This window comes from Schistocerca piceifrons, chromosome 1, assembly GCF_021461385.2.
Source record: "Schistocerca piceifrons isolate TAMUIC-IGC-003096 chromosome 1, iqSchPice1.1, whole genome shotgun sequence".
NCBI lineage: Eukaryota > Metazoa > Arthropoda > Insecta > Orthoptera > Acrididae > Schistocerca > Schistocerca piceifrons.
Genome location: NC_060138.1, coordinates 127,368,113 through 127,382,869, shown reverse-complemented (window position 1 = coordinate 127,382,869; position 14,757 = coordinate 127,368,113). Strand labels below are relative to the sequence as shown.

The window sequence follows — 14,757 nt, the reverse complement described above, 5'->3', positions numbered from 1 at the left end:
TTGAATAATAAAATAAAGACTAAGGAAAAGCAGAAGCACAAAATCAACTTCTGTTACAAAAGTGAGCACCATGGAAAATAGGGCAACTTCCGATATTAGCAGACGACGATACCATTCCCCACCAACGTCAACGTCAAAACTTTATTCCGAGAAGCCTAACTTTTACATAGCGATCCGTCCCGTCCCTTTCCGTTGACGGCCTGTGCGAATGCCGCCATTTGAAACACATTGTGGAAAGTTTTGGCGTTCCGCGTAGTCTCGTAAATTTCTTAATTTACGTTGTGTGAAGAAAACTACAAGAATTTACAGATTTGCTTAACTTCAACGGACTACAGACTTTTTACAAGCCTCTCCAGTGTTACTAGACTGCCTCAATGAAGAAATAGTGGAAACTATCATTTAAATAACGCTGATGACCTTGGAATGTTTTATAGGTTTTAGAGAATGTACGAATTCTTAATGTAATGAAATTGCAAGTTCGAAAAAATACAGGCAATAGTGAATAATTTAAAGCCAGGAAGCTATGTACAGGAATTTAGCCACGCTTCATTCAAGTAACATTAGCGTTTTGGAACCCAAGGAGGTGGAACCTTCCTTATGTACTCGCACGGCCGCCTCTATTACAGGCGGCCGTGGTACTCGTGTTCTGGTTAAACAGTAATAATCCTTGGTTTAATCCTCGGTAGGTGGGGGGAGCGCACAAAGACTGTAGGGGTAAAAAAAAAGGAAAGGAAGTTGACACAAGTATACGTCAGATGTAAATACTATAAACAAGTGCGAGAACACAGTACAAGTATGGGGAACACGGATACAAAACTTAATTTTCGCAAAGCTGTTGTACAACTTACCTCCAAAACACAGGTAAAGATCAAATTACCAATAATGACATGTCTGAGCGTCGTCTGCAAGTTTATGTGTCAGAAACAACAGTTCGTTTGTAAATATATATATGTGGCAAGACGATGTACACTTCATAAAGTAGTTATCAGGAGTGTTTTCGAAACATATGTTTCCGAAGTAATTATTTCTTCAAAAAAATGAAAAGGAAAAATTAACATACGTGTGACAAAACTAAAGTTTGTTTTGATATTTGATGTTTCTTCCAGCCAATTGACGCAGGAGATGACAGTTTTTGGGATCAGTTTTGGTCGGAAAATGTGACAAACGTGCAGGATGTGTTTACATTAGTTCCTGCACCAGAAATTCGAGCTTTGCGCGAAGAAGCGCCATCGAATTTGGCGACACTATGTTATAAAGCGGTTGAGAAATTGGTTAAAGCCGTGGATAACAGCTGTCGTACACAGCATGAACAACAAACTGGTAAAGTAAATACTCCTATTATTTACCCTAACATATTAAAATTCTGATGGAAAATAAAACGTGAATGAGAGCTGTAAAATGAAAATAATGTAAATGAACCTCCCAAATTAAATGTTTTCTTTGAGATACTCTGTACTCAACATTTTCTACAAAAAGGCAAGCTTATTACTAGTAGTACATTCGTTGCAGTTTAGGATTGCAGGATTAAAAAAAAAAAAAAAAAAAATGTGTGTAATGAAGAAAAATACCATACATCAGCCTAGCAGTAAAACTCAATTACTTTGTGTATATATACAGCTATTATCTTCTTAATTGATGTTAACAATCTGTTGTCATAATTTTGTAAAATATATGACAAAGCTAGGTCTGTTTAATCCTCAGTTTACCACTGAATATTAATAAGTTATAGGAACATTAGGAAGGAATTTGGAAAGGAACGCTAATCATGCTAGCAATGTTTACAATTTGGAAATGTGGAGAAGCAGTTGATTTTACCTTATTATCAGGAAAGATACATTTATCTTTTCTGTATGTCAAAAAGTGGGGCTTTGTTAACACTAATATTTCTGACCTCTAAATGGGGTGGCTCAGTTATGTAGTTTGCCCAGTTTTTTCACCCAATTCTCAGTTATATTGGAAGCAGTTGATTGTGTTTCACAGAATGTAGATTATCTACTGTTTGTCTTGTAACAGGCTAACTGTGTTAACTGAAGTGTTAGATATTGCTTCACCAACTCTCAACCAATCTGTCGTCTTCCAACCTAACCTTGATGTCAGACTACATTATAGGCTAGCCTGTTACTACAGCCTACATTCCAAAATCTAATACAGATTTTCTTTTAAAATCGGTGTTCTCTGACTGTGTAAGTATAATGCAACATTGTGATGATGTGGCGTGTAGTCTGAGAAGCTGACATTTAGCATCAATAAGTTCAGTGGACCCAATTGATTTGTAGCCTTTAGTTTATCAACGCTCACATCAGATTGCTTTCTTTTGCAATGACAGACACAATCAAGAGAATCTTTCACATAAAAACAGAGCGCTCACCAACCTGATGGTTTGTGTTAACACCACAGTATGCCATGCATCACAATAACAGGGTGACGGCAGGTCAGATATGGTTGAGAGAAGAAGGGGGCTGTGTTGTCAGTTTCCCATTACTCATGTGAGCAGTGTGACTCTGGCAGCTGCAACTGTTTGAGTCCTTGAGCATGTATAAATTTCCACAAACTTCTGTAATGCATGTTGCTGTATTATTATGGAAACGTTATCCCTTTTTGCTAGCTTCAAACATTATGTTATATAAGTTAAACATGTTGCATAGAGAAACAACAAAAAGTGGTGTGACATTTAGATTACCATTCCCAGTTGTTTGCAACTAACTGTAGTAACTATCACCAGCAGTAGGAGAACAATATGGAAATGGTGGACAGAACAGATGGCATCACTAAGTTTGATCTCTGATGAGTTATTGATGTGGTAGTATGTCATGTTAAAAACTAGCTGCCAGTCAGTGTTCTTCTGACCAGTGGATAGGCATCAACCTGTAGTAAATGGTGCAACCTTAACTGTGAACTAGTTTCACTAGAAAGACACATAAAGAATTATAAAAATGTGAAAGTGACAGTGAATGACAAACATTAAAAAAAAACTGAAGCAGCATTTCAGAGCTGTCAAACAAACACTGTGATGTAGTGCAGAGTTTAACAAAACAATAGAACTAAAGGCAAAGGTTCATGCTGGAATGTTTCCTTTGTTTAGGCCATGGTTGATGTCCTGCCCTATGCTCACCTAATACTATCCTACTTTGTTTTCTGTACGCATGTACGATTTGTGTATGTATCTGACCTGTTCGGTACCATTGTAATGAATGGGCTATGTAAGAATAAATAAATAAAAGAAATATCTCAATTTTAAAAAAGAACTTGCTTAAAGTGTTCACTGTCTGTAGCATTAGAACTGACATAAGCCCATGCACAGAATCATAATTTACTTTGGTCACATCTTAAGAACATTGGTGGTGCAAATATTTGTGGGAATTTTAGTGTTCGAATAAATAACAGTAAACTGCAAGCAATTCAATGTCCAGTATTTCTTCATTAATATAATTTCCATTGTATCAGGCTTTTATGGTTGTGTTGTGCCAATAGTATACATTTTAATAGTAATGCTGCCAAAAAGCAATTGAATTTTTTTGAAAAAATTGGCAAAGGTAGCATTTCTCACATTTGATATGGAATTTGTTAGGTATAAGCTATTAGAGACTTTCAAGAAAGTCATTAGTAGAGACTGCTATGGATGTAAGCAGGGGGTAGGAGAGGCCTTCAAAATCTGAAATCACATCACAACCACCACACATAGTTACATCAACTTGGTATCATAGGTGAATGTAGACTCTCCTGGCATGTACTACTGATGAAAAGCTCTTGGACTTCCAGCTGGGTGGCAGTGTTAAAATAATGTGACATTTCAAAGAGACTCAGAAGATAATGACACTCTTCAAAGTGGTGTGGTATTTTAACACTGCCACATGGCTGGAAACCTGAGATTTTCCCTTCAACTTGGTATCAGTTTGAAGAGAATCAGAACTGAGTAATAGCAAGTGGGATACAGAAGTATGTTTGACACAAGTGTTGGATTTGACTAGTGATGTAGGAAACATGAGACAAATCCCATAAACAGTATGATGATATGATATTATTGATGTTTTTCAAAGAGGTTAAGCTGCAGACCAGTCTGTCACCACAACCAGGTTTAGTTTAATATCAGATTTGTTCCCTTCACCAACTCACAACCAAATTGTCATCTTCCAAGTTAATCTAGACTTCAAACTAAGCTCCAGATCAATCTGTCACCATAAGATCTTTTTAGTACCAAAATTGTTGGCTTCACCAACTAACAACAAAACTATGAATATATGCACTGAAATTTGACATGACATGTGCCATTAACATTATGCCACTGGCCAAAGCCGACGACTCATATAGAACACTCCTCCTGACCCAGCAAGTGTACCCAGAATCATTAGTCAGGAAATATCAGAACTACTCTGCTGTTCACAAGTATTCTCCTTGCAACTGAAAATGCTGCATTGCTATGAGCTCTAAAAGCTTCACATAGCATTGCTGCTCCCATTCACAAGTAATGGCAATAGCAAAATAATTACATACAAGTCTCAAACTATAACCTTTCAGTGAAGTACATTGTAGTTATGGTAACTAATATGGGGCTGTGATTAAAAAACAGTTTTTCAATATTCCTGTGTTTTATTTTGTAAGGAATTGTGCTTTGTTCCTCCATTTCACCCACTTCCCCAAAAATAGATGGGAGTTCCCCCTCCCATCCTACTCTCCAGCTTGGATGTAAGTGGATAGAGAGATAGATAAGTCCCATTTTATGCAGAAGAACTAGCTTTCATCAAAGTGCGTGAGAAATGATACTAGAGAATTCTTTGCTGTGCCAGAAAAAAAGGAAGTAGGGTGAAGGCTCTAGTTTTGGCCACTACCCCACTTATGGCCACCTTGATGTCAAAGGTTAATTTTTAAGCTTCTCTGGAATACCAGCCAGTTCTACTATAGATTATTATAAACTTTGTGAAAGGCTCTCTTCATTTGTCTACATAATCATTCTTTTGCCTGTTTTTGTTTGGAGACACCATTTTGTGAAATGATCAGTGTTGCAGAAGCTGGGTTTTGCAGAAGTTTTCTTTAAGCAACACATGATCTGTTTTTTTGTATTTTACATGTTTAAATAAAAAATCAGAAGAAACTTAATCTGTTCAGAGGTAAGATAAGACATTATATTTTCATTTCTTTAAAGTTTTATATCGCTCAGCCTAAAAACATGTTATCAAAAGTATGTGGCCATTAACAGATCCCTATTTATCCCTGGTTCCGTGTTATGGCCATTTATGTGGCCATAAGTGGAGACATATATGTATCCTGTTTTGGCCACTTCTAAAAACTGATACAAAAACATCAATATTAGTGTTCTGTCCTACATTACACTAGGCTAATTTTATTTAAATAGGCTTATTAAAATATTTTTGGTATTTTTAAATCAATGTATACCTCATTGTTAGTATTGTCTTGGCATATCATACTAATTTACCTATGCTTGTAAGATACAAAATATGCAATAGGCACTATTCAAATATGCAACATTCTTTAACTAAATCTTTGTGCATTATTTATAGGAAAAATGAGTCAACCAAACAATAAGAAGTTTCAGTATTCTCCCAGCAATGTTAAAGATGCTCTAAAGGCTATTGATGAGGGAATGAAGGTTGCTACTGCAAACAAGTTGTACAAAGTTCCAAGGACAACATTAAGAAACAAAATTTCTGGTGTATCTCCAAAAGAATCTACAGGGCACTGTGGTCCACTTTCTGTCTTAGGAGAACAAATTGAAAAAAAATTGGTGGACTGGGTTTTGGACTGTTCTAGCATGGGATTTCCAGTTACTAAAGAAAATCTCTGTGCATGTGTGCACAAACTTATTGAGAATGCAGATATGGAAAGTTGTAAGGCTACATTTACTAACAATCGACCTGGAAAAAAGTGGTATTATGGATTTCTTAAGAGGCACAAGGTTCTGTCACAAAAACATGCAGAATATGTCAATAGGTCTAGAGGTTCTGTTACAGAAGAGAAAATAAGAAACTGGTTTCAGAAGTATCCATCACTTTAAATGATATGGATGTGTTAAATGACCCAAATAGAATTTTTAATATGGATGAAACTTCTTTTTTTCTGGCTCCTAAAGGGGAATTAATCATAGGTCCTCGTGGCCATCATGTTTATGAAGAGTCGTGTAACTCTGACGAAGATAACGTTACTACATTGTTTGCAGTGAATGCTGCTGGAAAAGTTGCTCCTCCCTTAACACTGTTCAAATATGCAAGGATTCCAGCATCATTGGTGAAAGCAGCTCCTCCAAACTGGGGCATTGGAAAAACAGAAAATAGGTGGATGACAGGTGAAAGTTTTTTTGAGTATATAACAAATGTATTTGATCCGTTCTTGAAAGAAGCTGAAATTCCCCGGCCTGTAGTAATATTTTTAGATGGGCACTGCTCTCATTTGACACTTCATTTGAGCAGATATTGTAGGGAAAATCAGATCATTCTAGTTGCTCTCCATCCCAATTCTACACACATCTTGCAACTATTAGATGTAGCTGTCTTTGGACCTATAAAAAAAATGTGGAAGAAGATTGTTCAGAAATGGCATTTTGAAAATAATGGCACTGAAATTTCAAAATCTGATGTACCTTCTGTTCTGTCACAAATTATTACAGAACCTAAAATGGTGGCAAATATTCGTGCTGGTTTCAGGGCCACTGGTCTGTTTCCATTTAATGTGAACAATGTAGATTACAGCAAGATAGTTGTTCGTAGTATACCAGCCTCAACCACAGTTCAGACAAATGAGGAACTTCCGAGACATTTCTCATACATAGAAAAGCAAATTGATCCTGTCCTTCTAGATGAGTTCAGAGCAACCAAGAGAAGCAATCATGAGTGGGAAGGAAATCAAGAAGCATTATTACTTTTCAAGTTCTGGAGAAAAAGTAGCTGATGAGGTTGAAATGCATGGTGCTAGTGGTAACACTGATGACATTCTGACAGATAGCATAGCGCCTCCCTCTGAAGATAATCAAACAGAGAATGTTTCACAAAACGCAGACAGACTTAATCAAAATGTTGATAATATTGACATATTTTCAACACGCAATTCAGATATTCCTTCAACACCCACCAACAGTCTTATTCCTGCAGATATATCAACAACCCCCAACAGTATTTCACTTAATTCAGGTACTCCAATATCCAACCATAGTCCATCTTCAGTGTGTATCCAAGTGACACCACCAAAATCATTAGCAACAGTTTTTGAAAGTGTTATCACTTGGCCAGAACCTAAACAACGAGGCACAAAGAGAAAGAAAGAACATACACCCACTGTTGTGACTAGTGACAAGTGGGTGGAATATCATGAACTGAAGGAAAAAGAGAAGCAGGAGAAGGAGCAGGAAAAAAGGAAAAGAGAAGCTATGAAGGAATTAAAGTCCAAAGAGCAGCACTTGGCATTATCTCACGTAAAAAGGGGGAAAACAAGAAACAGACAAGAGTTAAGTGATAGGCCAACAAGGTCTTCCGAGGAACGAGAATGGACGGACAATGGAAGCAGTTTCGATGACTATGTAGAAGGAGATGAAGATGAAATACCAGAAAATGTGAAACTATCTTCGAGTGAGAATTTGAAAGTAAGGGACTTTATTTTGGTAAAATTTAGTTTAGCAGGAAATAGAAGAACAAGACCTGCAATTTTTAAGTATGTATCTGTAATTTTGAAAGTGCTTTCTGACTCTGAATATGAAATTCAGTGCCTAAAAAATTCTAATGTTCAGAAAACTTGTTTCGAATACATTGAAAATGATGTTTCGACTATAACGGGTGAAGATATTTTAGGGAAACTGCCAGATCCAGTCTTGATGCAAGAAGGACGTTCATTAAAAACAAAGTTCCCTGGTTCCATTGATACTCGTGAGAAATAAACGTGTGTGGAAATTGATTTAAGTAATTACTGGGACAATTCTTTGCCTAACGAATTTTTTTTTCTGTTCATTCAGTTTCTGTACCTTTTACCTATTTGATGTATGTTTGTTGTCTGTTGTCTTATATACTTGTATAAAGCACAAATTACTTTCTGGCACATGGATTGACAATTATTTTAGCCATAGTTTTATTATAATATGAAGTGGCCATAAGTGGGGAAACAACTGGCCATAGGTAGGGTTAACATGGCCAAAACTGGGGAAATGCGCCATTTATTTTTCAATATTTTTTTCTGCTTTTGTTAAATAACTTAGAATATTTGTTTCTACATGGTTGTAATGTGTAGACTTTGAAGCAATAGATAGGATTTTTTAAAGTAATTTGTATACTTTCTTCCTATACTAAAAATGTGGTGTATCTCGAATTGCCCTTCATGTGGCCATAACTGGGGCCTCGACCCTAAGTTTGCAGTGTGCATAAGTTTGAAACAAAGCTCTAGTGGTATAGAGCATTATTAGTCATGAAGAGAATTCTCTGTAATCAGTTTAACCTATAAGCCAACAAAGGCCTCATATTATCCAACTTCAAATAAATAAAAATAGACATCAATGGGTGTACACTAAATTAATGTTTGTCTGTGAGATTCTTTGACATCCAGATGGATAACAAACTGAGGTACCACCAGCACATGGTTTACTTAACTAAAAACCTCAGTTCTATCTGCATTGCACTTAGAAATATTTCTTCTGGCACAGTGAAGCTAAGCCCCCGCCCCTCTCTCCTGCCCCCGCCCCTCTCTCCTGCCCCCGCCCCTCTCTCCTGCCCCCGCCCCTCTCTCCTGCCCCCGCCCCTCTCTCCTGCCCCCGCCCCTCTCTCCTGCCCCCGCCCCTCTCTCCTGCCCCCGCCCCTCTCTCCTGCCCCCGCCCCTCTCTCCTGCCCCCGCCCCTCTCTCCTGCCCCCGCCCCTCTCTCCTGCCCCCGCCCCTCTCTCCTGCCCCCGCCCCTCTCTCCTGCCCCCGCCCCTCTCTCCTGCCCCCGCCCCTCTCTCCTGCCCCCGCCCCTCTCTCCTGCCCCCGCCCCTCTCTCCTGCCCCCGCCCCTCTCTCCTGCCCCCGCCCCTCTCTCCTGCCCCCGCCCCTCTCTCCTGCCCCCGCCCCTCTCTCCTGCCCCCGCCCCTCTCTCCTGCCCCCGCCCCTCTCTCCTGCCCCCGCACCTCTCTCCTGCCCCCGCCCCTCTCTCCTGCCCCCGACCCTCTCTCCTGCCCCCGACCCTCTCTCCTGCCCCCGCCCCTCTCTCCTGCCCCCGCCCCTCTCTCCTGCCCCCGCCCCTCTCTCCTGCCCCCGCCCCTCTCTCCTGCCCCCGCCCCTGCCGCTCTCTCCTGCCCCCGCCCCTGCCGCTCTCTCCTGCCCCCGCCCCTGCCGCTCTCTCCTGCCCCCGCCCCTGCCGCTCTCTCCTGCCCCCGCCCCTGCCGCTCTCTCCTGCACCTACCCCCCCTCTCTCTACCGCCCCTGCCGCTCTCTCCCGCCGCCCCCTACCCTCACTCTCTCCCGCCGCCACCTACCCCCTCTCTCTCCCGCCGCCCCCTACCCCCACTCTCTCCCGCCGCCCCCTACCCCCTCTCTTTCTCTCCCGCCGCCCCCTACCCCCTCTCTTTCTCTCCCGCCGCCCCCTACCCCCTCTCTTTCTCTCCCGCCGTCCCCTACCCCCTCTCTTTCTCTCCCGCCGTCCCCTACACCCTCTCTTTCTCTCCCGCCGCCCCTTACCCCCCCCCCCCTCACTCTCCCGCCGCCCCCTACCCCCCCTCTCTCTCCCGCCGCCCCCTACCCCCCCCCCCTCTCTCTCCCACCGCCCCCTACCCCCCCTCTCTCTCCCGCCGCCCCCTACCCCCTCTCTTTCTCTCCCGCCGCCCCCTACCCCCCCTCTCTCTCTCTCCCGCCACCCCCGACACCCCCCCTCGATCTCTCCCGCCGCCCGCGACACCCCCCGTCTCTCCCTCCCGCCACCCCCTCCCACTCCCCCTCCGTCACTCTGCTCCCCCTCCGTCACTCTGCTCCCCCTCCGTCTCTCTGCTCCCCCTCCGTCTCTCTGCTCCCCCTCCGTCTCTCTGCTCCCCCTCCGTCTCTCTGCTCCCCCTCCGTCTCTCTGCTCCCCCTCCGTCTCTCTGCTCCCCCTCCGTCTCTCTGCTCCCCCTCCGTCTCCCTGCTCCCCCTCTCCCTGCTCCCCCTCTCTCTGCTCCCTCCCTTCACTCTCCCTCTCCATGTTAGATGATGTTTTACACATGGTAAGTTTAACGAAATTCTGGCAATGTTACAAAAATCTTTCATTCAGACTCTTTTGTATTCAGTACCTTGTAATTTTACATTATACTTAAGAACACTACACCTTCTTGCTGAAGAATCGCTTTGGTAACATTTATAATCATGAATGCACCCTTTGAGTGAAAGTAAACCAATTACAAATGAATTCTGCATGTCTTATTCATTTGAATTACGAAAAGTTTATGTAACCTATTATTTTTGTATTTTCATGTAATGATGTAAAAGGTAGTTGGTAGTTTTAGACTTTACCATATGTATTTTATCCACACAGCAAGTAAGATGATGATCTTTCATTGTTGGATTTACATAATCATCACCACTATTTCTTTCCTTTTTGGTGGCACTTTCTTTGTTCCCTGGCACTTCATTTTATTTTTGCTTATCCCTGCCACTTATAGAGTACACACACATACAGCTACATTGTGCCAGAACCGCAACGTGATTGGGATGAGGGACTGTGTCGGATGAAGTGGGCGAGGAGAGAAAAAGGAGATGAGAAGCATGAGAGTGGTTTGGGGGAAGATGGCTGACATGTGGTGGGAAGAGGGTGCAGGTGCATTGAATAGTATGTATCACTGGCACTCGTGGGACACTTTTAACCACTTGTAGAGGGAGCTGCGTGCTGTACATAGTGCATAGTGATGTGGAGGAGCGAATTGTGTATGGGGGATATAACAGAGAGACTGTGGCTAATAGTGTGAGTGTGCAGGTGTCGGAGTGATGAGACAAGAGCTGGTGGAGATTGTGGCCAGGATGATTATACGGTCGTATATGTGTTGCAATGACAACGTTCACATACATAATTTGTAGAAACTAGTGTAGAGCAGAAGAATCCAGGTGGCACAGGTAGTGAAGCAGGCATTGAAACAAAGCATGTTGTGCTCAGCAGCGTATTCTGCCAGAGGGTGGTCAACTTGGCTCTAAGTCACAATTTGGTGGTGGCAATTCGTTTGGGTAGGCAGCTAGCTGGGAACATGCCAGCATAAAATGCTTTGCAGAAGTTACAACAGAACTGGTATGTTACTTGACTCATTTTGCAGATGGCCCTGCTCTGACATTTGGGAAACATGCAGAAGATGGCCTTAGTAGGAAGTAGTTGTGGTCCAAAAGGAGATGGATTTGGAGGGGGGGGGGGGGGGGGGCTGCTCTGCACATTAACCTACATTTCACTCCCACTCCCTGCCAGTTATATTTAGGGCAGCTCCCCCTTGCATTAGGTCTGTCAGTTGGCTGAAGAGCCTCAAGTTTCAAAACTGAGGGCTCTGTGGAACAGATAAGTTAATGTCCTTATCCAGTGGTACTGATTTAGATATTTTTCCCAACAACTTTTGCTGAATGCTAGACTATTTCTTTCAGCAAGACAGTGATTTATTCCTTCTGTTGATTTTGACCACCTAAGCAAGTGTCTGATCACAGTGAATGTATATCTTTGTTACTGCAGATTTCAGGAGGAGTTGTTTTTGGATCAGAATTTTAGCTTTTGAAGAAGATAATGCTTAAGAATAATTTTCTCAAGTAGGGATTGGTCAGAACTTACATGGCAGCAACTGGTTTGGAAATGTTGCCAAGTTAACCTAAAAATTTCTCCATTGTTCCTGTTCCATTTATGAAAATGTGTCAAATTTCACAACTGACATGATCACTAAAGTGATACAGCTTAATAAAATGAGTTACTATATGTGTGAGACCAGAATAAAAGAAAAATCAGTTTTCAGCATTGTCGGATGTGCATAGTCCTTCGTTAATCAAAAGAGAGGAAAAAAATAGATGTAAAGGTGACACTTTTGTGGAGTGAATATTTATTCCATAACTGTGATGATAATTATCCTCAAAGCTCTAGAATTCAGTAGTGTTTTGTATTTCAGGACATTGAAATTTAAAATAAAATTATCTTAAGAAAATATGTTGTAATACAAAACTAATGATATGTGGAGCTTATTGTCTTGTATCATTTCCTTAACATGAATGGTGTTTAATGTCTGAAAAGCATCTGCCATGCTTTACTACATTGTTTAACTTTTTTGAAAACTGTCTGTCTTCTCCCATTCATTTTTTGTAACATATGTTTAGATGTTACTTTTGTCTTTGTTTACTTTTTTTTCAGCATAATTTTGAAACTTGTCTTATAATGATGTTTGTTATCTCTGCCACAGTTGTCATTGTGTTACTATGCCCTTATTGATAGTTTTTATTTTTTGCTTCCGTATTGCCACTTATTTCAGATTTATATATTTTACAGGGTGGTCAGAAACAGTCTGAAAAGCTTGTGTGTTGCGGGGTAAGTTGGGCTGACAAATAATTATTAGGAAAAAAATTCAATAGGTTGAAGCATTTCAAAGTTAATTAGCATTGAACTTAGCCAATCAGGCACATTGCACACACAAAGTGGCCCACCAGATGCAATTAGTGTCAGTTGTCTTCATAGCGTACATGATAGCGCACGAGACTGCTCAGCCTTTGGTTTGGGTTTGGTTCTTACTACCGACCCATGTCCAATTTTTTTTATCACTCTGTTATTTAGTTTTTGGAAATCACATCAAGAACATGTTTGGCAACATTCTCTCTGGCAGGCCATCTAAAATTGGCATGCACAATGGCCCGACTGGCTAACTTCAATGCTAATTAACTCGGAAACAACACAACATATTGATTTTTTTTTCTTAACAGTTATTTCTCAGCACAACGTATCCTGCAACACCATTACAAGCTTTTTAGACTGTTTCTGAGCATCCTGCATAAATGTGATGTATATCCCTTTCAGTTCATAAATGTTATCTTAAAATGTTATGAAAATAATCACACAAATGTTATATTAAATTTTGATTGCAGTTCTCAATTGTGTCCGTCTTCTGACACGTGTACTGCCTTATATATTTGAAGACCCTGACTGGCGTGGATTCTTTTGGTCTAGTTTGCCTGGGCAGGCTCAAGGGGAAGAGGAAGACCAGGCTATGCCACTGGCGCAGTCCTTAATAAGTGCGATCTGTGTAAGTAAATTTACCATCTCTTGGTGTAGGGAATAACGTCTTATCATGATAAACATTTAAAAACTTAAAATAATATGCATTAGCACAAAAAGAAATACAGCAGTAGTATATATTTTCAGCATCCCAGCTTCTTCCTACCTAGGTCAAATACTTGTATTCAACACCAATTGTAGGCACCCACCCAAGTCATCCTACTCTTAATTCCATCACAGGCATATTATATCCTGTCAGAAGCAGGGCCACCTGTAAAACCAATCACATCATGTACCAAGAATCTTTATATGGACATGACAACAAGCAAATAAAAAGTAAATGAATTGCTGCTGTCAAACTGTAGCCTTGAACAATGTTGGTCAGACAGTGCCCTGCCCCTCTATACCAGTTTCTCTGAACTACATAGATGGAAATTTTTCTTACAATACATCCTTCTACTTCCAGTTCTCCTGTTCTCAGTCTCTGATAGCTTGTATTCTACACTCACCTCCATCCCTGTTCCCATGCCTCCCACTTCTCTCAATTAATCTAAATTATCACTTTGCAGTCTCCCTCGTTCTCTGTTCTGTCTTCTTCCCTATTGTTTCAACCCATTCCTTTACTTCACTGTGTCTGTATGCAGTTTCCCTTGCCTGTGACAGAGTGGGCTCGTTGGTGCAGTGTCCTTAACCTTGACCTTGCTGTCTCTCCCTTCCATCTCCCCACCATCTTTGCTGCTCCCTGCGTCCTTGCTCCTCTCACCCATTTCACCAGAAATAACCGCTCACTTTTGCCAGGCTGCAATGCCAATACAATGTAGCTGTGCGTTTGTGTGCCTTATTTGTTAGCTCTGCAGAAAGTAGTTGTCTGAAGCCTAATAACAATTTGAGCCTTTTTTATGTGCCTGTCAACTGATCAATGCCTCTACTATCTGCTTCAGAAAGGAAAAGAAACAATAAATACTATATGTAGTTGTTTACACTACTGTCTTGTACTCAGATCTATTGATGAGTCATATAATAGTTATTTATAGATATGCTCCAGTTGGAATAAGTGATTACCAGGGGCTAAAAACTGTGTGAAACATAGAAGATGTCAGATTGTCACTGCTCTTAATAGTTATGCTATGCTAAAATTGGCAACAATAGATTGAAGTGGATGTGGGGCTATTGTCACTTTTTCATGTCTGCATCAACTAACAAGAATGTGCAAAAGTAAAGTAATGAGTTGATTTGTTTGTTCTTTTTCAATCCAGTTAGCCTAAAGTATAACATTATAAATTTAGTCTAATGAGACTCCTTTGGATAAACAGTACATATGTCTGTCAGATAAAAGCCGTAAATTCAACTAAATACCTAGGTATTACAATTACAAACAACTTAAATTGGAAGGAACACATAGAAAATGTTGTGGGGAAGGCTAACCAAAGACTGTGTTTTATTGGCAGGACACTTAGAAAATGCAGCAGACCTACCAAGGAGACTGCTTACACTACACTTTCTGTCCTCTTTTAGATTACTGCTGTGCAGTGTGGGATCCTTACTAGATACGACTGACGGAGTACATTGAAAAAGTTCAAAAAAAGGCAGCATGTTTTGTAT

At 40.9% G+C, this 14,757-nt stretch overlaps 1 protein-coding gene across 1 annotated transcript in view; it reads left to right on the top strand.

Annotated features, from left to right (window-relative positions):
* Positions 1–664: 664 nt before the first annotated feature.
* Positions 665–14,757, top strand: part of LOC124784723 (protein HID1) — a gene marked incomplete in the record, with an annotated part of 114,032 nt that continues 99,939 nt past the window's right edge. The window contains 3 exon segments of the mRNA XM_047254123.1: positions 665–861; positions 1,107–1,320; positions 13,026–13,183. Of these exon segments, the coding sequence (XP_047110079.1) occupies positions 796–861; positions 1,107–1,320; positions 13,026–13,183 (438 nt within the window).